Source organism: Lepidochelys olivacea, assembly GCF_965140295.1.
Source record: "Lepidochelys olivacea isolate rLepOli2 genome assembly, chromosome: 7".
NCBI lineage: Eukaryota > Metazoa > Chordata > Testudines > Cheloniidae > Lepidochelys > Lepidochelys olivacea.
Window position 1 is genome coordinate 47,869,038 of NC_140417.1, and position 25,487 is coordinate 47,894,524.

Consider the following 25,487-nt stretch of genomic DNA (forward strand, 5'->3'; position numbering starts at 1 on the left):
ATCTTTAAAAAAGGGAAGAAGGAGGATCCTGGGAACTACAGGCCAGTCAGCCTCACCTCAGTCCCTGGAAAAATCATGGAGCAGGTCCTCAAGGAATCAATTCTGAAGCACTTAGAGGAGAGGAAAGTGATCAGGAACAGGCAGCATGGATTCACCAAGGGCAAGTCATGCCTGACTAATCTAATTGCCTTCTATGATGAGATAACTGGCTCTGTGGATGAGGGGAAAGCAATGGACGTGTTGTTCCTTGACTTTAGCAAAGCCTTTGACATGGTCTCCCACAGTATTCTTGCCAGCAAGTTAAAAAAGTATGGGCTGGATGAATGGACTATAAGATGGATAGAAAGTTGGCTAGATTGTCGGGTAGTGATCAATGGCTCCATGTCTAGTTGGCAGCCAGTATCACGTGGAGTGCCCCAAGGGTCGGTCCTGGGGCTGATTTTGTTCAATATCTTCATAAGTGATCTGGAGGATAGCGTGGATTGCACCCTCAGCAAGTTGGCAGATGACACTAAAGTGAGAGGAGAAGTAGATACGCTGGAGGGTAGGGATAGGATACAGAGGGCCCTAGACAAATTAGAGGATTGGGCCAAAAGAAATCTGATGAGGTTCACCAAGGACAAGTGCAGAGTCCTGCACTTAGGACGGAAGAATCCCATGCACCGCTACATACTAGGAACCAAATGGCTCTGCAGCAGTACTGCAGAAAAGGACCTAGGGGTTACAGTGGACGAGAAGCTGGATATGAGTCAACAGTGTGCCCTTGTTGCCAAAAAGGCCAATGGCATTTTGGGCTGTATATGTAGGGGCATTGCCAGCAGATCAAGGGACATGATCGTTGCCCTCTATTCAACATTGGTGAGGCCTCATCTGGAGTACAGTGTCCAGTTTTGGGCCCCACACCACAAGAAGGATGTGGAAAAGTTGGAAAGAGTCCAGCAGAAGGCAACAAAAATGATTAGGGGACTGGAACACATGACTTATGAGGAGAGGCTGAGGGAACTGGGATTGTTTAGTCTGTGGAAGAGAAGAATGAGGGGGGATTTGATAGCTGCTTTCAACTACCTGAAAGGGGGTTCCAAAGAGGATGGTTCTAGAGTGTTCTCAGTGGTAGCTGATGACAGAAGAAGGAGTAATTGTCTCAAGTTGCAGTGGAGGAGGTTTAGGTTGGATATTAGGAAAAACTTTTTCACTAGTAGGGTGGTGAAACACTGGAATGCGTTACCTAGGGAGGTGGTGGAATCTCCTTCCTAAGAAGTTTTTACTGTCAGGCTTGACAAAGCCCTGACTGGGATGATTTAGTTGGGGATTGGTCCTGCTTCAAGCAGGGGGTTGGACTAGATGACCTTCTGAAGTCCCTTCCAACCCTGATATTCTATGAAGACAGAATTGCCTACCCCAAAGAGCCTACAGCCTTGTACATGGGGCAAGGGGAATGAGAGGCTCAGCAGTGCACCTGAGCAATGATGCTGACTTTGTGGCCTGTGAACTCCAAGGATTCAGATTTACTTGGGTGATTTTCTGCTGTCTGGTTTAACATGCCTCTGATGGGAGACCTAGGGCTTACAGGCTTGTGGGAGGATGCCTCTTAATTAGGAGAGGGAAGAGGTATGGCGTGCCATGTGGGGACAAAGGGCATGAGGCCATGTGGGGAGGTCACAAAGTGGGGGCATTTTTTTGTCTGGCTTTGGCAGAGGCCAGGGGGTAGGTACTTTGGTAGAAATGAAAGTCAGTACCCTGTTATCAGTGGTACTGGAAATTGTCATTCATGGAACTTCCTCCTGCAGTAGTGAAGTTAGTCACCCTACGGATTGCTGGGATCTCCCATGTTTCCTGCATAATTTAAGCCTCCTCCGCTCATTGTGGAGATGAATGGGAGTTGTTAACTCTGAAGCCTAATGCTGACCATGTCAGTGTGGTTTTTAACAATTTCACTGATTGTTCTAGCATCAGCTTCTGGCTGGTGGGACAGATCAATCCCCAGAGTGGCTCCACTGGAAATGCAGTGGGGTTTCCTCAGGGCTGAATGTGCTTAGCTAGGGTGGTTTCCATCCATGTGAAAGAGCATGCCGCAGGAGTAAGGCTACAAACTTTAGAAACCCAAATGAGTAGCTAATTGTATCAGGACTTTTTTTGCCTTCACCACTGGGCAACTTCTCTCTCTCCCTTCTCCAGCGCAGGTAGGCCAAATGCTGGGTTTACTGGGGAAGTCCTACGTTTTATCCCAATTTCAGTCCGATCCGGCTGGCTAACCTCCCTTCTGCCCCCTGCTGATTTGGCATTGGATAGCGGTGCTATGTACCATCTGCTGTCAGCCCATGTGTCTATTGAACTATTGGCCCTGGGGGATGGCAGTGAGCTCTTCTTGCAGTTGCCTGGTCTGGCAAGTAAGATCTGGAGTGTGGATTGTGACTGGGGTCTGGGGACATCATTTAGACACTAAAAAATGGGTGAAAAAATTGGGGAGGCCTTGACTGCATTGCACATTTGAGTCACCAGAGGGATGGGTGGCCATTGCACTGGGATGTCTCAGGCCTTGGGGAGGGAGAGGCCCTTGATGTCTCTGCTGGAGAAGAGAGGAAGCTAGAAAACCCAGAGGGATGAGCTTCAGACCATACCCTTGTGCACACCTTCCTTGCGTGCTAAGCCTCCCAACTTCCAAATCCTACAGCCCCTATCTTACCCATGCAGTACAATCCCTTGGCACTGTAGGGCTGGGGTATCTGTGTTTCTCATGTCTTTATGTAATGGTGACCGTCTCTCTTCTTTTTATTCCGCTTACTAGATCTACAATGACAATAGGAACCTGTTTGAGGTCAAGGAGAACGTCCCCAAGAAATTAGTGGAGAAAGTGTCGGGAGACATTGAGAGCCTGTTGGCCAAGAAAGTCCGGGCTTTAAAGGTAAGGGGCCTGCCTGGTTCATTGGTCTCTTGTGGTGTGTTGGGGGTCTGCGGGAAGGGATGATCCTGGCAGAATGGTGTGACCTTGCCAGCAGAACACGGTGACGTGCTCTCTCCTAGGCACTGCATCTCTTAGGGTTTGCATATCTTAACGTGAATATTTCTGAAAGGGTGTGGAAGGCACATGGGTTGGTAAATTTCAGCAACTCTCCAGCATAGGTGACTTTTCAAGTAAAGTGTCGTCCTTAGTCTTGGGATAACTGCTACATGTGCTGCTATAGTTAGAGACGTTGGCTTCTGAACCTTGCCAGTGTATTCTCCCCAGCTACTGAACAGGGGAAAGTACCTCAGTTCCTTAGCACAACTAACAAAAAGTGTTACCGAGAGATAGCTTTGGTTCCTTAAGAGGCTGCAACCTGAAATGCTTGCATGCCTGTGTCCGATGGCCCGGATGGACAGTGCGCATAGCCTATGATATAAGCATGTGAGTTGTCCCCTTGGGCATCTGTTTAAGTTTCCAATCTCACTTCCCATTTTGTGTCATTTTCTCTTTGAGTGAGCTCATTTCATTAGTGCTGGAGTAAGATAACCTGATCGCGCTGCCATAAAGCTGTTTCATTTACTGGAACTGTCGCTTCCTCTGGAGTGCTTGATTTTATGAAACTTTGTGTGTGGTGAAGTTCTGCACCTGGGAACACAGTTCAAGTGGCAACACTGGCCTAACAAGGCATGCAACTGAGTTAACAAGGGGCGATGGGTGAGATGTCGTGCAAGGATGTGCGGGTGCAGATGGAGAGATCAAAGGTCACCCTTCGTCTTGGTAGGAGGGGGGCTGGACTGCAGGGAAAGACCATGCCGTAGCTGTTTGGAGCAGGCTTTCATTGCTGTGTTATGTAATGTTAAATACAAAGTCTCTGTGCCTTAATAAGAGAACAAGAGACAGAGCTTTCTTGGGGGCCAGTCCCAGACTGTGGAATGAACTCCTACAGCAACTAAGGACCACCCCAAATTGTTTTTTTTTTAATTTATTTGCTTTTGTGCCGTGATGCATGAAGTATCCCAGTCTTTCCACCTCCATCTGTCTAATGACACATTTCTTGCTCCACCCCAATCCTCACTTCTGCTCAAAGTGCAAGGCCTATTTCTAAGCCTGTGACAGTGTTAGTCCTGATGCTTAATGCACTGGTGGAAGATGCTCAGATCCTACTGTGATGAGCGTGGAATAAGAGTAGAATAGGATAGAACTCCCCGGGGAATTGCTTATAACAGGGAATGGTGCTGGGAGCTTTACAGCACAGTGTAAATATATCTATGGGGTCAGTCACTGCCTCCTTCCTGTCCCCTGTTCTGGTTCACAGGCAGTTCTGAAAGGCGGCTGTGCATCTCCTGTTCCTAAGGTCAGGCAAGATGCGGCCCATGTGGTGCCAGATGGACTTAATCTCAGTTGTCTTCCAGCTTGATTCTATCTCTGGCGTTGGCCAGTCTGTGATAAGAGCCCCCAATTCAGTAGCCTAGCATGGTGAGGTGACTCGTATTTATCCAGGGCTGAGAGAATCTTATGAAGCATGCATTTTCAGAATGAGACCCTGGGTGGTTCATCTCTCATCAAGCCGGTTTGAATGTCCATACACCTCAATTATAACATTTTAGTAGGTGCTCCTGGTCTCTCCTCCCAGATTGGTGATAGGCAATAGAATCTAGGGATGGGGGAAACCTTTTTGGCTCCTTCAGTCCTGCACTGGCAGGGAGAGGGACTGTACAGTGCCAAAGGGGCCAGGATCTAAGCCAAAGCTCTCCCTCCACTTCCTTTGGGAGCCTCTGCCACAGCCTAAGGCTGTGTCTACCCTACAGACCTTACATTGACGCAGCTGTACCACTACAGCTGTGCCACTGTAAGGTCTCCCATGGACATAGCACTGTCCACACCCCGATGGACAAAAATTTTGCTGACAAAAGTGCTAGTGTAGACAAAACCTAACGCAGCTTCTCCCTACCAGGAAGTTTTTCTTCCTCTCCAACCTATGTTTTCTTCTGCCTGCGCTCTCCTTCCAGTTGAATCATCTCTCTGAGACATTTCTCTTCCCCCCGTGACTCATAGGAGCAATGATGATTTTCCTTAAATGTTTTTTTCAGCAGCTGAGTCAAGTGTGACTGACGTGTATCAGTGAGAGTGGGAGGGGGCATCAGGCCTTATGTAGCACAATTTTTGTGGCACCTGTATGCTTCCACCGCTGGAAAAGAAGTCCCCTCCCCACTTTGTATTGTTGCTGTAGGAGGTGTAGGACGTCTCTCAGTGAGCAGGGTTTCTGGAGGAAGATACTAGCTAGCCTTTCAGCACGCTGCACAGGCACTGCATAGGAGTCACATTCAAATTAGACGATGATTCAGCCTATTCATCAAAGAGCCTGCTGTTCCCAGTTTCAAAGCAAAACATTAATGCATCCTGATTAAAGGAAGTTAAGTTGTGTCCAGAGTGTTTATTAATAATATTTACAGTCCCCCCTGCTTCCCCTATAGAAACAAAAATTAAACACAAGAAACCACACTTGGTGCTGACTTTTGGTGGCAGTGGCTTAACACAGCCTTATGGCTGCAGCAGGGGTGTGGCGATCACAGGCATTCTTATTTCCCGTGTGCATTTCAGAGTAATGTGGGGGAAGGAGAGTGATTGCTTCTCTCAGTAAAGCAGAGCTGCAAGGCTGGGCACTTAGCTACTGCTCTTCCTCTCTACACTGGACCATTCTGTCTGTTTCCTCATGAGACAGGAAAAATTCCTAGCAGGATCTCTCTGCAACACTCCTTTCTTGTTCCCACGAGGCCTGTGGGGTTAGTGCACTCCGCCAGATACCAGGAGACTTCTTGCTGGCCTACCCTGCTCTCCAGCCATAAGCATGAAATCAGTATGGAGCTGCCTCTGTCCCCAGTGCCTGTTGTCCAGGGGAAGCCCCTTTCACACCAACCAGCCCTGTGTTAACTCTCTTATTGTATCCTTTCTTAGGCCCTACAATCACCATTCCACTTGCTTCCTGGTGTCATCAGCAGGGATGGAATCCTTGGCCTTGAATCCCAAAAGCACAGCCCTCTACCTGGAGCTAATAGAGTAACTCTGCTAGTAGCTGTAGTAGGCTTGTATCCTAGTTGACTGACACTAGAGGACACAACATACTTAGCCAGTGTGTCACATCAGATCAGTTATAGGGAAAAAATATGGATGGCTCTGATTGCCTTCCTGCATCAAATTCAAACTTCTGTGGTGCTTTTTGGCCTGGACCAACAGTTGCCCTGGTTCTACCCAGGAAATATCACCCCCCCCAAACCTTTGCAAAAGGGTCAAGGTGTCAGCAACTGCCAAATGATGGTGAGTTAATATCCCAGTTATGCCCCAACTGCACCTTTGACCCTTCTGTTGGGAATTACAGTTGCTTTGCTCATGGCTTGACAAGTTCTTGAGTCCAGAATTTCTCTGCGTCTCTTGTCAGTCATTTACCAAACTTATTTTTTTCTTGGGATTCTCTTCTTCTGTGGCTGTTTTTTTTTCCAGGTCTCCCCTCTTTTCCCCCCTTCTGTCACTCAAGTCCCTTCCCACGTCTGTGCGCTTGCAGGAAGAGTTGTGCCATGGGCTGCCTTCGGGGAATTTGTCAAGGGAACTGACCTGTTTATTATGTATTGTGCTTTGGGCGCTTGTTCTGAGGCTTTACGTACAGCTCTAGTGAAGTTACCAGAGCTCAGTGTTAGGCCTCAGCCCGCCTCCAGTACAGCTTCTGCAGGATTTACTTACCAGTCCCCCCAGCGTTAGCCGCTACTGCTACGTCCTCCCCTTCGTGTCTGCTCTGGCCCAGGTAGGGAAAGGCAGACAGGGCCTCCAGTGATGAGAAGCCCCTCCCATGGCTGCTGTCTCCCCACCCCATTGTTCAAAAGTCACAGCCCGCACCCCCTGTATATTCTCCTCTCTCCCAACCCAAACCTCAGCACTACTCCCTCCCCACACCGCCCTTTGCTGGAACCATAGAGGGAGAGAAATGCCCCCTTCATATGTTCTGAGTCACTGTAGAAGCCAGCACTGTGCTCCCGAACTCCGTGGCCATCGCTCTGCTGCTCCCTGCTTCCCCAGGCTCCAGGAAGGGAGGGTGAGCTGGAAATAAGAAAAAAGCAACGTAGCCTCCATCTTCATGAGCCTGGCATTTTGAATGCCTGCGGAAGGCAGTGAGTGCCTGGCTGGAAGGAGAGGGCTGGCTGGCATTGCCTCCCTCCCTGCTCCATTCACTGGTGGTGTTTTTTTAACCTGAGTTAACATGTTTCTATTGCGCCCCGCCCATCTCTGGAGAGCACCAACCCGCTGTGTTCAGGCGCTTGCTGGGCGGGGCAGAAAGTGCTAGTTGCACACAGATGAGGTGGCAGTGAAGAATCCAGTGTCAGCAAACAGGCTCGGGTGTTCCAGGCTGCAGCTGCAGTGGCCTCTGATGCACAGGGCCAAAGGCTGGATCTTGCTGTTGCCACTCAAACAGGAAGCCCTGCTCAAGTCAGTGGGGTGACTTGTGTGAGTCAGGGAGCCCCAAGGGAATCCATGATTGATGAGGACCCCGGAGACAGTAGATTTTATAGAAGGAGAGATGGGGGGAGGGGGAAGCTGGGTCCCCCTTCCCCACGTCTGCATTGTTGCTCTTTCTGAAATCCTCGTGCTGCTTTGTGTATTGCACAAGTACAGGAGATGCTGCCTAGGTGTACTGTATTATAATGGTGCTGCTGCTGTGTAATCGCTGCCTGCAGAAGAGTTTGGGAGAAAAATAAACTTGACTAAATGGATCTGATTTTTTTTTTATTATTGGCTGTGGATAAATTTGGGTGGTTCTACTTCTTGGAAGTGTAATCTCCTTCAGTGGTATTGCTGCTGGATTCTTCTCCCTCCCTTCTGGGCCTGTTGTGTATTACTTCCCATGCCCATGATTAGCCACTCTCCAGGGTGGCAAGTGCCCTGGGGTCAGGAGGAGCTGATGACCATGGCAGACTGGGAAGGAAGGGACCCAGCACAACAGTTAAGGCAGAGGTTTGCTATTTCCTGCATGTGCTTTCGCTTGCTACCTGGATGTGCAGATCGGAGTAGTAATTGCTTCGTGTTAAGCTGTGCATGCCACTTTCATGGCTTCTTCCACCTGCTCACTGCGGCTGTGTGCCACTGATGTGCTCCACTCAGCCCAGACTCTCTTCCTAACCAGCTCTGTAAATGCCAAGCTGCAGCACAGCAAAGGGAGGAGGGCAGCAGGGGTTGTGGTTTGAGCTGATGTCGGATTTCAGAAAGCATCAGTGCAAACAGCTGATACGCCACTGACATTTTCCAGAGGTGTTAAGTGGCACTGGGGAAATATTTCTTAATTGCAGCAATAGACATGATCCTTTTGCCAGAGTCACTCCCTGAAACATGGGAGGCTGCGCTTTCCATGGGCGGGAGCTTCTGGAACTCAATGTGCCCAATTCCCACCATGTCACGCTCCCCCTGAATACCATGGTGTTATCCCAGCTGATCCCAGTGTAGGGGAGATGAGAATCTGGTCCCAGGGCTGTGGCAGCAGTGTCCTTTTCTCTGTTTGCTGAGCAGTTTCTCGGAGCATGTCTCTGTAACTAAAGTCAAACACAAGTGGAAAAATCACTGTTGCGGATTAGCTCCGCTGGACTCAGTGTGGTAAAAGAGGGCATTGTCTCCCCGCAGGGCCGTGAATGTCCCATGACTGCTTTTTTTTCTTGTAATCAGCAAGGGATGGGAGCTGTGTGTGGAGTTAGTATCTGGATCTGAACTTTCCCCACATTCTTAGGTGTTAGGGGCGGGATGGAAAGCTTCGCTCCTGGGTTTCATTTTGGGCTTTTCCCATGCAGACCTCTGAAGGCTAATTCGACTGCTGATTGGTTCCCATTTCAGAGGTTTAGCCACAGATGATTTGCTTTGCCTCATGATAGCTATACATCCCATTGCTTACTGTGGGCTATGCTGAGTTATTTATACACTGTGACTTGCCTCAACAGTCCTGGCTGTGTTGGTGTTCTTTCTTCTTCTCTGAAAGGGGTCTATCTGATACAATAAAATAAGATACAGATAAACAACATCAGGGAGTATGGATAACCTGGAATGCTGGGAATGGGAGTTGGAGACCAGAACCAACAGACCCTAGGACGTCCAGGTCCCAGCTCCTTTAGCAATTGCCTGTTTCTTCACAATCCAGCCTGGCAGCTGGGTTCAGCTGGGTCACTCTGCCTGATAGTTCTTAGATCTGAACCCCTGGGGGCAAGACGCTGGGGGCGGAGTTCGGTGCTGAAGCTAGCCTCTCTCTCTCTCCACCCGTTGGACTGCCTGCCCAGGGTCTTTGCACAGGCCTGAAGGGTGGGCAGTTGAGGCTGTATTTCTCTGTCTGCACAAATTCTGGTGGCAAAGTAGAAAAGTTTAAGCTGCCTTATGGTGGAGATCTGTTTGTTGTTTCCTGTAGCCCCGTGAGTGAGGTGTTGTAGTCGGCGCTGCCCAGGAGCAGCCTGTTAAATGGGTCCTGTGCTCTTTCCAATTCCTGTGAGCTTATTCTCTCTCCTTTCTCCCCCATCACAATTCCATGCTTGTTTTCACTTTCCGTCTCACCAGCTGCTGACCTGTGTGGATGAACCCTGGGTTTAGTTAACACCTACTTATCTCTAATGCTTGATGAATGCTCTGGTGAAAGGACATCTTTGGGAAAGATTCAACATTCCTGTCCCTTCAGTTAAGATGCAAGAGCTCACTGTGTACATCCTAGAAGATCCCCAAATTGTCCTTCAGCAAAGGCAGGGAAGATCAGGCGTGGCCTTCCACATCACCCTAAGGCAAAACACAAGCAGCAGGAGCAAAGCTCTAGAGGTGTATTTTTATTTTAAACACTGTTGCAGGTCTCATTGAAGAGATTTCCTGGGAGTGTTGCTGTAGGAGCTTCTATTACTGAGGAATATGTTTCCCTTCTCCCCTGGCTCCAGTTCCAAAGATGGTGCTTGAGAGCAGCGGCTGTGCAGTGCATGAGAAAGGGGCCAGCATCTTAATGGTGTCAGCATGTGACCAGGCATCTGGGGACCTGGCTTCACACAAGAGACTTGGAGAAATTGGGCAACGTACTTAACTTTTTGTGCCTCAGTCTCCCCATCAGCATATCATTACTCATATGCTTTGCATGGTAGTGCAATTAATGCTTATAAAGTGTTTTGAATCTTGGGAGGGAAGGCATAGTAGGAGTGTGGTGCGTTGTTATAGAACCTTGCATTAGGGGGCTTTCCAGGGATGGTAGCTGGTTGGTCAGGGTGCTTGTAAGGTTGGCAGCTCATCCTCTGATGCTCTTAGCCCTGGTGTGTACTGTCTGGTTCTGTTCCACTGGGAGTTGTCTCGGGCTCAATCTGCGTCTAGCATATATCATGCATGCAGAGGGGATTTAATTGGACAGGTTTATCCCTTTAACAGCTCTGATGCCATGTTTCAGAGTAGCAGCCGTGTTAGTCTGTATTCGCAAAAAGAAAAGGAGTACTTGTGGCATCTTAGAGACTAACAAATAAATTTGTTAGTCTCTAAGGTGCCACAAGTACTCCTTTTCTTTCTGATAGCCATGAGATTTCCTTTACAGGTATTGGGTAATGAGTCTTTATCAGTCCTTCAGCTCCCTGATGGAGAGTGAAAGGTTTCCCTTGTGTGAAGACTTGCAAAGATTGGCATGCAACAAAGTGTTCCTTGGCTCCATTCAGAGTGGTCACCCCCCCCCCCCCAAGTAAGTCTTATGGCACTGTCATTGCAAGCAGTTAAATCTCTCCAGAGGTGAACTATCTGACTTTTGACAGCAATGTTTGTGCTGAGGGTGGTATTAGGGCACAATGGGCTAGGCTAATCCAGTTTGGAACAGGACTGCCCTTCCTCCTCCAGCGAAAGCCACTGAGCTGTGTCAGGAGCTGCTTCTCTCTTTGTCCTGTTGCTCTCCATGCTAATTGCCTGTAGCGTTGTTCCTCTCTGGCTTCTGGAGGCATGTGATATGGAGAACCGGGTATGATAGTGAATTAGTACTCATAAAAAGCATTCTCCCCCCTCTTCCCAGTGGCATGTGTGAGTTCTTCTTTGAGTGATTGTTCATGTCCATTACAAGTAGGTGTGCGCACGCCACGTGCAAGACAGCTGGAAGATTTTTCCCCTAGCAGCGTCCGTAGGGTCTGCCTGGGCACCCCCTGGAATGGTACCTTCATGGTGCCCAATATCGGGCCCCACTGACCCCCCCCCCTCAGTTCCTTCTTACCGCCTGTGATGGCTAGCTGGAACTTTGCTCGCTCTTACAGCAAGCGCCTTAGCAGTGTCTTTGTTCTTAGTGTAAACAGTTATTCTCTATAGTTGTACTTTTCATATAGTTAGTAGTGGTTTGTTAGATAGTTCGTTTCCCCTTCGGGAGTATGCCCAGGTCTCTGGGGTTTAAACTCTGTGAGTACTGTGGAAAGTTTATGCCCAAGAGTGATCCTCACTTGTCTTGCCTGCGGTGCTTTGGTGAGACTCACCAAAAGGACAAGTGTTTGCAAGGGTTTCCGCCCAAGAACCCTTAAGGACAGAGAGCAGAGACTAAAACTCCTGCTCATGGAGGCGGCTCTGAGACCGCAATCTGACCAGGGACCCAACGACCCTGCACTGAGCATGTCCTCTTCGGTGCGCAGCGCTTTGGTGCAAACAGCGCCAAAACGGGCCTGGCTAAGGACTCTAAAGCCCACCGGCACCACCACTACTCGGGCCCTAGGGCGTCGGCCTCAGTTCAGCACCATTCTCCTTCTCCAGTGCCGGTAAAGAAGAAGAGGCCGGAGAGGGACCGATCACCTCCCTTGAAGCCTAAGGGGCCAGCGCTGTCCGCGAGTGGCTCGGGACAAACGGCCTCTGCCTCGCTTCCACCCAGGGTTTTGTCGACTCCTGCCCCGGCCGGGGTCCAGTCGAGTCCAAACCCTCCTCGGTCCCCGGACCATCTGGTGGACATACAACCACCATCAACGCTGGAGGCGTTCAAGGCGGCAACAGACCTGATGTGCCTCCCGGTGCCGTCCTCCCCCCAAAGGAGGGACAAATCTTTGGTGACCACATGCGCCCTGTTCCACTCCAGGGGTAAGCCAACCATGATGGCCCGTCATTCTCCATCTCCGGCACCGCCTGCACAGATGCAGGAAGTGCACCACTCCTGGGAATTGAGTTGTTGTTCGTTGGCGACCCAGGGGACTGCTCCTCTGTGGTCATCTTATTCGGAGACCTTGGAGTCGGAGGTAGACTCAGCTCGATCTAGCAGATCGCGGAGCAGAAGGTCCAGGTCCCGGGGCAGTCACCAACCATACCCAGCACCGTGGTAGCAACAGTGGCAACCACCTGCTCGGTGGCCCTTCTGGACCCCCTGGGTGTACCATCAGAGCCAAGGTCAAGTCCATGGTCCGCGCTCCAGAACGGTGTCGGTGTTCTTGGTGTCGTTCATGCCACAGTCAGTGCTGGCACCGCTGATGACCGCGCCGCCCTCGGGCGGAGTGGCCTCACCGACTCACATGGTTTCGGCACCGATACCTCAGCCAGCTCCGGCACCAGCTCTCCATGTGATGGCACCAGTGCAAGCCTCAGCTCCCTCCCTACCGACCCTGACGGTCTTGGTCCCGCCGGATTTATCTGCCCCGGCACCAGCTGCAGTGCAGAGTTCTTCATCAGTATCAGCTCCACAGCCCGAGTACTGCGTGCCGAGGGACCCTGCGGGGGCCGAAGGCAGTGAACTGGGCCCACCTCTTGTTCTCTCTTCCTCGTCCTCACCTGATGAAGTGGTCATGGGGACTTTGACGGCCCCAGCTTTGGAGGACAACCGGGTTCTTCAACAGCTTTTAAGGTGGGCCGCCCAAAGCCTGGAGATTCAGGCAGAGGAGATGGAAGAGGATTAAGACCCTGTCATAGACATCCTGGCTCCCTCCAGCCCTTCCAGAGTTGCAATGCCATTTATCAAGTCGATAACCGAAGCATCTAAGAACTTGTGACAAACTTCTGCTTCTCTGGCACCTACGGCCAAGAAATCCGAGCGCTGCTACTTCGTTCCCTCTAGAGGGTATGAACATCTTTACACCCACCCTCCTCCGGACTCTTTGGTGGTCGACGCGGCCAATCAGAGAGAATGTCAAGGGTTTCAAGGATCCACCCCTAAAAACAGGGATGCCAAGAAACTGGACCTGTTTGGCCGGAAGGTCTACTTGACAGCAGGCCTGCAACTTTGTATAGCCAATCAGCAGGCCATAGTAAGCCGCTATGGGCATAACACCTGCTCATCTATGGCTAAGTTTACAGAACTTCTGCCCCAAGAAGCTTGGGGGGGAGTTGTCTGCGCTTGTGGAGGAGGAGAAACTGGTCTCCCGAGCATCTTTCCAAGCAGCCTTGGATCTGGCGGATGCGGCCTCCCCCACTTTGGCCACATGGGTGGTTATGAAGAGAGGCTCCTGACTACAGGTCTCTGGTCTTCCCCACGAGATCCAGCAGACCATTCAAGACCTTCCCTTCGAGGGTGTAGCTCTCTTCTCCGAGAAGATGGATAAGAGACTTCACAGTTTGAAGGACTTGAGGGCTACCCTTCATTCGCTGGGGCTTCACACGCCTGCTACCCAGTGCAGACATTTTAGGCCTCAACCTGCCCCTCGTTCTTACCAACCCCAAAACCGCCAGGACGCTCCACGAAGGCAGAACAGGAGCACTCAGAGGAGGTAATGCCCTCCCTCTGGACAAAGCTCGGGCCAGCCCAGGGTCCCAACAGGCTCTAGGCCACCCTTTTGAGGGTACGGTTGAGGACGGCTTGCCAGTACGACTTTTGGATCCTTCCCATCTTACTTTCTCGTCCCATCTATCCCCTTTTTACCGTGCCTGATCTTGAATTACTTCAGACCGATGGGCGCTCTGCGTGGTAGAGAGGGGATATTCCATCCAATTCTGTATCCCCCTCAACCCCCTTCCCCGACCCTCTTCAGGGACCCCTCTCATGAGCAGCTTCTAATTCAAGAGGCGCAGTCCCTCCTCTCGGTAGGGGCAGAGGAGGAGGCTCCTCAGGAGCTAAGGGGCAAGGGTTTCTACTCCCGGTATTTCCTCATACCGAAGGCCAAGAGGGGCCTCAGCCCATACTGGACCTGCGACAGCTCAACAAGTACGTAAAGAAACTCAAGTTTCGCATGGTCTCACTAACCTCCATTATCTCCTCACTGGATCCAGGAGACTGGTACGCTACCCTCGACTTGAAGGACGCGTATTTTCATATCGCAATAGTCCCACATCACAGACACTACCTCAGATTTGTGGTGAACAGAGGCCACTACCAGTTTGCCGTCCTCCCGTTTGGACAGTCAACTGCCCCCCGAATATTCACAAAATGCATGGCCGTCGTCGTGGCTTTCCTGCACAAGTGCCAGTTGCAGGTTTTTACATACCTCAACGAGTGGCTGATCAAAGGTCGCTCGAGAGACCAGGTGGAGGCTCAGGTCGAGTTTATAAGGAGGACCTTCCTCGACTTAGGTCTCCTCCTGAATGAGGAGAAATCTACTCTGTCCCCAGTGCATAGGCGCGGTCCTGGACTCTACCCAAGCCAGGGCATACCTCCTGGAGGCCAGGTTTCACTCACTTAAGGACATCATACAGAGCCTCAGACGGTTCCCCACAACGTCGGCAAGAAACTGTCTAAAGCTGCTGGGACACATGGCCTCCTGCACATACGTGGTGCAGCATGCTAGGCTAAGGCTGCGCCCACTCCAGTCTTGGTTGGCGTTGGTGTACTGACCAGCCAGAGATGCGTTGGACAGGGTCGTAACCCTGCCCCACCTGGTACTGGCTTGACCCTTGAATGGTTTGCGCAGGGGTGCCTTTTGCCAGCCCTCGCTCACCTTGGTGTCAGACACCTCGGATCTGGATTGGGAGAGCCTCAAGGGGTCCTCAAGGGGACCTCAAGACCCAAGGCCTCTGGTCTCCGGTGGACGTCACTCTTCATATCAATGTCAAAGAGCTGAGGGCAGTGTGTCTGGCCTGCTACGCTTTCAAAACACACATAACGGGCACATGTGTTTCAATCCTCACGGACAACACCTTGACGATGTTTTATATCAAGAAACGGGGGTGCACGCTCCTCTCCCCTGTGCCGAGAAGCCCTTGCGCTGTGGGATTTCTGCATAAAGCACTCGATCCACCTGCAGGCTTCATACCTCCCAGGGGTGCGAAACACACTGGCCGACAGCCTCAGCCGGACCTTCAATGGCCACAAGTGGTCCCTTCGGCCAGACTTGGTGAGCTCAATCTTCCGGTTCTGGGGCTCTTCCCAGATAGACCTGTTCGCCACACTGGGCAACAGGAAATGTCAGACACTTTGTTCCCTCAGAAACCATGGCTCGGGGTCCATCGGGGACACCTTCCTTCTTTCATGGGAGGTCTGCTTGCTATATGCTTTCCCACCCATCCCCCTAGTCCACAGGGTGCTCCTCAAGATCCGCAGGGACTGGGCCCGAGTCATGCTAATAGCGCCGGCGTGGCCGCATCAGCACTGGTTCACCTCGCTCCTGGAAATGTCCATAGCGGCCCCACTCACCTTACCGCTGGTCCCTTACCTGATCACTCAGGACCAGGGCCGACTCCGGCACCTGAATCTGGAGTCGCTCCACCTTACGGCCTGGATGCTCCATGGCTAAGTGCCACAGAGCTGTCTTGTTTGGACCAGGTCAGACAAGTCCTCCTGGGTAGTAGAAAGCCCTCCACCAGGGCTACTTACCTGGCCAAGTGGAAAAGGTTTTCCATCTGGGCAGAGCAACATAGTCAGTCACCGCTCCTCGCCTCCATACCGTTTATACTGGACTACCTCCTTCACCTAAAGCATCAAGACTTGTCCTGATCATCAATAAGGGTCCACTTGGCCGCTATCTCCGCCTTCCATCCAGGCTCAGATGGTCTCTCGGTCTTTGCAAAACCTATGGTCAGTCGTTTTCTCAAGGGTTTGGACAGGCTCTTTCCACACACAAGTCAGCCTGTCCCTGCCTGGGACCTCAATTTAGTCCTCTCCAGGCTTACAGGCACGCCATTTGAACCTCTGGCCACCTGCTCCATGTTAGATCTCTCATTCAAGGTTGCGTTCCTCGTGGCAATTACCTTGGCTCGATGGGTTTCGGAGCTCAGGGCCCTCACGCCTGAGCCCCCTTACACAGCTTTTCATAAGGATAAGGTCCAGCTCAGGCCTCATCTGGCTTTTCTCCCGAAGGTCATCTCCCATTTTCACATGACCCAGGACATCTTCCTCCCAGTGTTTTATCCCAAGCCACACTCCTCTGATAGGGAGCGCAGGCTGCACGCACTGGACGTGCGTAGGGCCTTAGCCTTCTACATAGAGAGAACAAAGTCGTTCCAGAAGTCCGTCCAACTCTTTGAAGCCGTGGTGGACAGAATGAAGGGCCTCCTGGTATTCTCTCAACGCATATCGTCATGGATAACGTCCTGCATTAGGGAGTGCTATACCCTGGCAAAGGAGCCCACTCCGCAGGTAACCGCTGACTCTGCCAGGGCCCAGGCCTCCTCTGCGGCATTCCTGGCACAAGTCCCTATTCAGGAAATTTGCAGGGCAGCTACGTGGTCCTCGATACATACATTTACATCACACTGTGCAATTACACAACAGTCAAGGGACGATGCAGCTTTTGGGCGAGCCGTGTTCTTTTCTGTGGATAACGCCAACCCCACCTCCTGAGCTCTAGCTTGTGAATCACCTGCTTGGAATGGACATGAACAATCACTCGAAGAAGAAAAAATGGTTACTCACTTTCTCGTACCTGTTGTTCTTCGAGATGTGGTGTTCATGTCCATTCCAAGACCTACCCTCCTACCCCTCTGTCGGAATAGTCGGCAAGAAGGAACTGAGGGGGTGGGGGATCTGCAGGGCCCGATATTGGGAGCCATGAAGGTGCCACTCCAGGGGGTGCCCAGGCTGGCCTTACAGACGCTACTAGGGGAAGAATCTTCTGGCTGGCATGCACGCAGCGCGCACACACCTGCCTGGAATGGACATGAACAACACATCTCGAAGAACAACAGTTATGAGAAAGTGAGTAACCTTTTTTTCCCCCATCTGGGCGGTGGCCCCACTGTTAGGCTACCCACACAGGTCAGTGGAGCAAACTTGCATTGGTAGCTACAGCTGGCCTCCTTGTGACGAGCCTAGGAGCCGGCACTAGCAGAGAGAAGGTACTGGAGCCATTGCTGCTTCAACTGCAGAGGAAGAGTCAGCAGGAAGGGGTCATTGAGCTGAAATAAAGACTATACTGAACCACAGTCCACCAGACTGTTGAGCTCCCAGGACTCCAGCAGTGTGTGCTACGCATGCACACCTGTAGGGTTCCTCCTCCTTACCCGGACATGGCCCATGGGTTCTACACAGCGTGAGACCTTCAGGCAGGGCAGGAAGAGGACAGACTCCTGCACCCAGATCTCCTGTGTCCCAGCCCAGTGCCCTGTCCACTAGGTCACACTATCTGCCTGTCTTTCCCTATTTCAGATGGCAGGTGACCTTTGTGAGGAAGTATTTCCTTCAGACGCTGCCTGTGTTTAGCTGGGAGCTAGGGAGGGGCTCAACTGATACAGCACGCACACATCATTACTGTGCCCAGTCACAACAGAGCAGAAACCCACCCAGCAATAAAGATGGAAATTAGCTTTCTCTGCTCAGCACTTGCATTTAAAGAGAAGAAGGTGGGGGGTGGGGGGAATACCACACTGCCTAAACTGGAAACATTTAAAGGTATAATCTCCTTGCTTTGTTAATTAATAGTGATAATCTGTCCCTTCTCCCACTTGTTTCCTAATTGCTGGTTAGTAGTTTTTGTTTTAATTATATTTTTAATTCACTCCTAATCAAATCTTGGCTGACTTGCTTCATTTATTTAATTATTTTTTTGGGCTGTATGTGTGCCTGTCTCTTTCTCTTCCCCACCTCCCCTCCCCTTCTCTCTCGTCTTCCTTCCTCCCTCCACCCTTCCCTCACTGTTCCTGAGCTGGACCTGATCCAGTAATCCAATTTGAATCCAATCTCTCAAGTCTGGAATTCTAATTTACAGATTGCAGAGAGGGAGTTGAACAATGCACACACACCAGGATGGGAGTTTATTGTCTAATCTAATCAGGGACAATCAGATGTTTGTAACAAGTCTATGAGAACTGTATTGGGCCCATTTGCAGAGCAGTGTAACCAGCCTTCTAATAACGCTAACACGATTTAGGGCTTTGTACACTTTCATACAGATTATGTCGTACGTTTTCCTTTCTTCTTGTATGTATGCTTGGCAGAAGCCCAGCCCTGTTTGCTTTAAAACTTTGTAAGCTGCTTGGTGTGCTCTGAAGCTGCAGAGAGATGTGAGGCCGCACATCCTTCCATTGTGGTTTCTGCAGGGCCTGAGTGATGGCGCTAGTGGCACCAAGCGCCCTGTGTGTGGAAGAGACCAGAGTACTTCCTGAGCAGAGGCCTCTGCAACTCGCTCCATGTGGGTCTTACAAGCAGCCACAGCTGTGTGCCATGTCTGTCACTCAGGATACATTTGAGCTGCACTGCTGGGAAATAGGAGGCGGTAGGTCATGTATGGAGATACCTTATAAGTCTCTGCATTGAAGATACTTCCTAACCTTGTACATATGTGTATGAGCCCTCAGGCACTTTTGGCTGGGAGAGGATGTTGTCAGAGAATGAATAAATATACAATGGCCTTTTTTCTGTCTTGCTACAGGGCATGTAAAACCTGGTGTTTGGGTTTCGTAGATTTATTTGTTTTAGTTTATATGTAGAGTGTGCGTGGGCTGTGGGCTCCATCAGTGGTTTTCTAGTGGTTAGAGCAAAGGTTCAGAGGCCAGGGAAATGCTGTTTTCCCCTTCCTCAAGCATAACTGGCTAGCCTTGGGCAAGTATCAGAGTAACAGCCGTGTTAGTCTGTATTCGCAAAAAGAAAAGGAGTACTTGTGGCACCTTAGAGACTAACCAATTTATTAGAGCATAAGCTTTCGTGAGCTACAGCTCACGAAAGCTTATGCTCTAATAAATTGGTTAGTCTCTAAGGTGCCACAAGTACTCCTTTTCTTCTTGGGCAAGTAGTTACTTTGTCTCCTTGTGCTTTCCTGGTCAAATAAATTCTCTCTCCTCCTTTCTCTATTATCGCCACTAGTGTCCAGCTTTCATCAAAGAACTGAGCTGCCTTGGAGTTGGTCACTTACTGTGGGTCACTGCTGCTCATCTGTCTGTACTTATGGGCTTGGCTCAGGGATTTATTCTGGGCTTCTGTATTTCCTCATGCTCCTAAAGTATTTTCTCTCTGGTGCTTGCTCCACATTGAAGTCTCTCCTGAGACAGGTATGATGCAGGCAGTTTCAGCATGCTTCTGTTCATTGAACTGTCCTCAGTTGTAGGCTCTGAACTCCTAAAGTTGCTCGGGTGGGGGGGGCGGCCCAACTGCATTTGACTTAGAGGGTTGCATTTTCTAAATTGGCTGAGTAAAATTTGCCCTGGCACCTTTATGCCTGGCGTACGCATACCTGAAAGCACAAGCCTCGTGGGTGCTGGATTGCACACATAAGCCTGGAGGTACAAGATAGACTCTAAGCTCTTTGGGGCTCTTTGCCTTTTCATTCTGGGCCTGATTCTTGTTTGCACTAAGGCTCGTTTACACTACTCTGGCAGCATGCAGGAGCCTTAAAGAGGGGAGGGGGAATTCTAAGTACACCCTCTTTAAGGCTCTTCACACTGTCACAGTAGTGTACAGAGGCTTCCTTAGGGTAAGTGAGAATCAGGCCCTATATATCTGTACTCTGCCTAGCACAACAGGCCCTGATTCCTCACTGGGATCTCTTGCTGCTACAATGCAGATGTAATAATGGGGTGTCACAAATGATGTGGGTGCATCTTACAGGAGATTGCACCCTGTGAACATTTGGCCCAAATTTACAAATTTTTTTTTTTTTAAATCTTGAGTTAAAAAATGTGGGGGGCTGCAGTCCCCGGTTAAGCTTTTTCATTCCTATTGTTGCAAGAGCCCCAGAGACCCCTGTAACTCATAGAATAGAAAGAGGGGTAGTTTTTTAAAATTTTGCCAGTAATGTTTGGCTTTGTATTTGACAGCACTTTGCTGTCATACAGCCATCGCTGTCACTCTTTTTCAGGTTCCCCTACATAATTAGTGTTTCATGTTGTTTCTGTGGCTCTTTCTCCAGGGTAGTACCAGACTTTCTTAAAAATAGGTTTTAATGGACTGAATTTCAAGTTGGTAATATCCCTTTAAGCAACATAACAGCTATAGAATACTGAAGTGAACAACCCACGTACATTTAAAACCTGGCAAACCCTAGCTTCAGTTTCACTGTTGCTGTTTTTTTAAAAAAAGCCAAGAACATGAAGGCGCTTTTGTACAGAAAATACCCTAGAGTCCTGCGTAGTTATGAATATTCCCCTAGATGCAGATTGGCACTGAGCAGTGTTTATTAGAGAGGAAATTGGACATAGCCAGTTGATGCACTCTTTAGTCCCTGGAGACCTGGGTTTGCCTGGCTTAGGTTGTCGTGTAGTTTGTGGATGTTTGTCTTACCCACATTTACGCATTAGTGTTAATAAATGTGTTCATACTAGTTAATGTTTGTAAAGCACTTTGAAGACATAAAGTGCTCTGCAGAGTCAGTCATTTTCTGACCCAAAGCTTGGCATCGCTGGCAATCGCAGCTGCATCCCAGCTGGGAGTATATGCATGTTTAAATTCAGGACTGCTGTGCATGGGCAGAACTGCAGCCAGGATCTAGGTGCTTTGGTAGAGACATGTGGCATCCCAGGGCTGGAAGAGCCAGGGGTGCTGTCGGTCAAGATTGAGGTGCATAGAATCATAGACCATCAGGGTTGGAAGGGACCTCAGGAGGTCATCTAGTCCAAGCCCCTGCTCAAAGCAGGACCAATCCCCAATTTTTGCCCTAGATCCCTAAATGGCCCCCTCAAGGATTGAACTCACAACCCTGGGTTTAGCAGGCCAATGCTCAAACCACTGAGCTATCCCTCCCCCCCAGGCACAACTGTGTTGGAGCCTAGGACCTCCATTCCTGCCCCCTTCCTTTTTCCAAATGCAGCTTTAAAAGCCTCTGGCTCAGACACAGCTCTCCGTGCAGATCGAAGAACATACAAGGATAGAGGGGGTAAATAAAATTTATGGCTGTAGGTACTCAAATGCTCAGTGTCACCGTAAGAAATGGAGAGACCGGATCTAGTCAGGAAGTGAGGTCAGAGAATGGAGTTTCAGCTTAATTCTACACTAGATAGGCAACTTTATGAGCTGCCAGCTCAGTTAGAGATTGTAATTACTGGGGACATTTGTGCAGTTTTGGGGCATTAGCCTTTAGAGTCTTGAGAGCTCAGTTCAAATCCTGCCTTGTGGTCCAAGTGAAAGTGAATTTGGTGATCTCTGCTTAGGAGAGGTGCAGGACTGGAAGAGTAGGGGCAGGTGAGGAGCATTGATAGAGCTGTATGAGTGACCCCTGAATTGGCATAGCAGAGGCTGGTGCAGGTCAGGAATGAGAGAGAGCCTCAAACCTGCATGAAGGCAGCTTTCACAGTCCCTGTTATGTGGCTTGACTCTATGCCGCTGCCACTAAACTCTATATAACAGGCAGCCTGCCTCATCTACCCTCTCTCTCTCAGTGCAAGTGATGGGTGCCTAGGCTGCCCACACCTCTGTCTGCATCCTTGAAGCAGTGAGCGTGAAACACGGCAGCATCAGGCACAGCCCATAGCATAGAGCTATTACATATTCTCAGGGCAGCTGATGTCCATTAAACATTTGAGTGATATTGGAACAATGTACAAAATATCTACATTAGGTATCTAGCAAATCTTAATAAAAAAAAAAAGCCGACAAGAATGTAAATTGCACATACAATTGCGATAACGAGCTGCAGATAACATTAAAGAGATCGTATCAATTTAATGCAAGTTTAGTGCCAAGCTCTGTGATCCGCTCTTTAAAGAGCAATCCTTGTTAGGCAGTGGAATTTCAGCAGGAAGTATGTAAATTTCCTGAGCCTTCTGTACAAGCCATCTCTAAACCTACAACCTCGAGCTTCAAGAAAATGTCTGCTTCCTGGGGATGAATGAAAAGCTGCCCAGTTGCCATAATAATGATATCCTCTTTGTTTTAAAATAGGCTTCCCAAGCCTGCTGGCCTTTGGGTGCCTAACAAACTAGAATTAAAAATATACCTTACCACAGAGGCAACCCAGCTCAGTAGATTACAGAACCATAGGAGAAATCTCGAGCAATGCACCTACCAGCATGTAATCATGTGACTACCCACATGGCAAGTGAAACTGATGGAAGCAGAAGTCCTTTCCCCAGGACCATGCCTCACCTGGACACTGGTCTCTACTGCAGAGTGACTGGATACAGTGGTCCTAGGCTTCATGCTGTAATATTAAAGAGCTTGAATCACATTAGCCAAATAATGAGGTAATGGGGTTACAGACACTACGTGGGCAAAGACATTGTCTGCAGCAGCGTGAGAGTAGCATTTGAGGGTAGATTTGAACAGTCCTATAACCCAGTCTAGAACTTGCAGATTGGTACTTCTATCTGGGCTAATGCTTACAACAGTCTCCCATGTCTTCTGGGCCAGCTGACCTTTTCCCCCCTTAAATCTCTTCTTTAGAGCCCATGATTTCCATCTTATAGTGTTTTGATTTCTCCATACCCATTGCACCTACTGAGATGAATTCAGCCAAATAAACCATCTTAAAATATTATTGTCTGAGCTGTGCAATCAGTCTTGAGCACAGTGTGACTCTGGTCCCCTTTTAGTGCAGGGCATGAGTTGCAAGTGAGATCGAGGGAAGTGATTATTCCCCTTTATTCGGCACTGATGAGGCCACAACTGGAGTATTGCGTCCAGTTTTGGGTCCCCCACTACAGAAAGGATGTGGACAAATTGGAGAGATTCCAGCGGAGGGCAACTAAAACGATTAGGGGGCTGGGGCACATGACTTATGAAGAGAGGCTGAGGGAACTGGGGTTATTTAGTCTGCAGAAGAGAAGAGTGAGAGGGGGGGATTTGATAGCAGCCTTCAACTACCTGACTGGGGTTCCAAGGAGGATGGAGCTAGGCTGTTCTCAGTGGTGGCAGATGACAGAACTAGGACTAATGGTCTCAAGTTGCAGTGGGGGAGGTCTAGGTTGGATATTAGGAAAATCTTTTTCTCTAGGAGGGTGGTGAAGCACTGAAATGGGTTACCTAGGGAGGTGGTGGAGAAATCTCCATCCGTAGAGGTTTTTAAGGCCTGGCTTGACAAAGCCCTGGTTGTGATGATTCGGTTGGGGTTGGTCCTGCTTTGAGCAGGGAGTTGGACTAGATGACCTCCTGAGGTCCCTTCCAACCCTAATATTCTATGATCTCTGCCTGCAATGTCTTCCTTTCCTGTCTCCTGTTGATAGTAATGCCAGTGCCAATCACTGGACAATCATGCGGCTTTAAAAATAATGTATATGGGTTTTTTTCTTTGCCTTCTAGATTTTGGTTCTTTAGGGATCATATTTTCAAGCTTTTTCCCCCTGCAATGAAGAGGGCAAGAAACATTTTTTTTTTGCATGATACCTCCGCTTAATTTTTAATCACCTGACTCCAGGAGCTGCAGCTTTAAGGAAAATATCAAACATTGTGAGACTTGCAATAAAATCATAAGAGTTGGCAACACTGTATGACTTCACTTGGCCCTGTTGTTGCTGAAGCAGTGAGGTTGGTTCACACCCATTGCAGCATGAATGAATATGCATGCACACAATTAGCCTTGTTAAGCTGGACTCTGGAAACCATTTGTATTGCATAGCAACAACAACTTTATTGAACCTAACTTATGAGCAGTTTCACATTCTGACTTGCCAGTAGATGGCACACTTTGTATGAATGAATTATCTACATATAAACAGATATATCTCTTGTGTATACTATTGCCAGAGCAATCTTCACTACTCACTTTCCACACACATAAATGGAGACTCCCACAACTTTTATAGTTGCCATTAAGGTAGCTGGGTGAGAATTTAGATCTAAAGATTCAGCTTTGCAGAGGTTGTGGGTGGGAACTGATGGTGGTGGGGGGGAACCAAGTGACAATGTTGGGAGCAATATAAGCAGTATAAGTGCTAAATGTTACACAAGCAAAACAGGGCCAGCTGTGGAGACTTTGGAGAGTAGGTGTCCTGAAAAAAACCAACCTCAAGATAATATTTTTGCCTTTTCAAGCAACTTTCATCAAAGAAACTCAAAGCACTTCACAACACTCTGATGTGGTGGTTGTGGCTGACGATCCCTACTTTACACATGGAGAAACTGAGGCACAGAGCAGTTTCACATAGCAAGTGTGACAGAGCTGAGAGTAGAACCCACATCTCCTGAATCTCAGTGCAATGTCTGTAACCATGAGACCATTCCTCAAAGGTTATGACTAGAGATAAAATAGCAAAATTGCTGGAGGAGAATGATGGTCCAAAGCCGCCTCTACGTACTTTTTTTGTATCAGAGTCTGCTACAGGGCCATGGGTTTTAAATGTTGGTGGTCAACCATAAATTGTCTATTTGTATAATAGTGTCCAGCTGTTCTTTGCCTCCTCTGTACAAAACCACTGCTCTGCTCTTTTCTCTGCATGCTTTTGCAACCTGCTGGAGGATATGTGCTCAAGTGCAACTAAACGACAATTGAACAATGAAGATGGGGCTGGGGACATAGAATCATAGAATCATAGAATATCAGGGTTGGAAGGGACCCCAGAAGGTCATCTAGTCCAACCCCCTGCTCAAAGCAGGACCAATTCCCAGTTAAATCATCCCAGCCAGGGCTTTGTCAAGCCTGACCTTAAAAACCTCTAAGGAAGGAGATTCTACCACCTCCCTAGGTAACGCATTCCAGTGTTTCACCACCCTCTTAGTGAAAAAGTTTTTCCTAATGTCCAATCTAAACCTCCCCCACTGCAACTTGAGACCATTACTCCTCGTTCTGTCATCTGCTACCATTGAGAACAGTCTAGAGCCATCCTCTTTGGAACCCCCTTTCAGGTAGTTGAAAGCAGCTATCAAATCCCCCCTCATTCTTCTCTTCTGCAGGCTAAACAATCCCAGCTCCCTCAGCCTCTCCTCATAAGTCATGTGTTCCAGTCCCCTAATCATTTTTGTTGCCCTTCGCTGGACTCTCTCCAATTTATCCACATCCTTCTTGAAGTGTGGGGCCCAAAACTGGACACAGTACTCCAGATGAGGCCTCACCAATGTCGAATAGAGGGGAACGATCACGTCCCTCGATCTGCTCGCTATGCCCCTACTTATACATCCCAAAATGCCATTGGCCTTCTTGGCAACAAGGGCACACTGCTGGCTCATATCCAGCTTCTCGTCCACTGTCACCCCTAGGTCCTTTTCTGCAGAACTGCTGCCTAGCCATTCGGTCCCTAGTCTGTAGCTGTGCATTGGGTTCTTCCGTCCTAAGTGCAGGACCCTGCACTTATCCTTATTGAACCTCATCAGATTCCTTTTGGCCCAATCTTC

The 25,487-nt window shown here is 49.3% G+C and overlaps 1 protein-coding gene across 3 annotated transcripts in view; it reads left to right on the forward strand.

The window, feature by feature from the left end:
• The window catches only part of CACNA2D2 (calcium voltage-gated channel auxiliary subunit alpha2delta 2), a 598,918-nt gene that overhangs the window by 138,546 nt on the left and 434,885 nt on the right, over window positions 1-25,487 (forward strand). For all 3 annotated transcript variants that reach the window (XM_084635197.1, XM_084635195.1, XM_084635196.1), the window contains exon 3: window positions 2,786-2,902. In XM_084635197.1, the coding sequence (XP_084491323.1) occupies window positions 2,786-2,902 (117 nt within the window). The remainder of the gene's footprint in view (window positions 1-2,785; window positions 2,903-25,487) is intronic.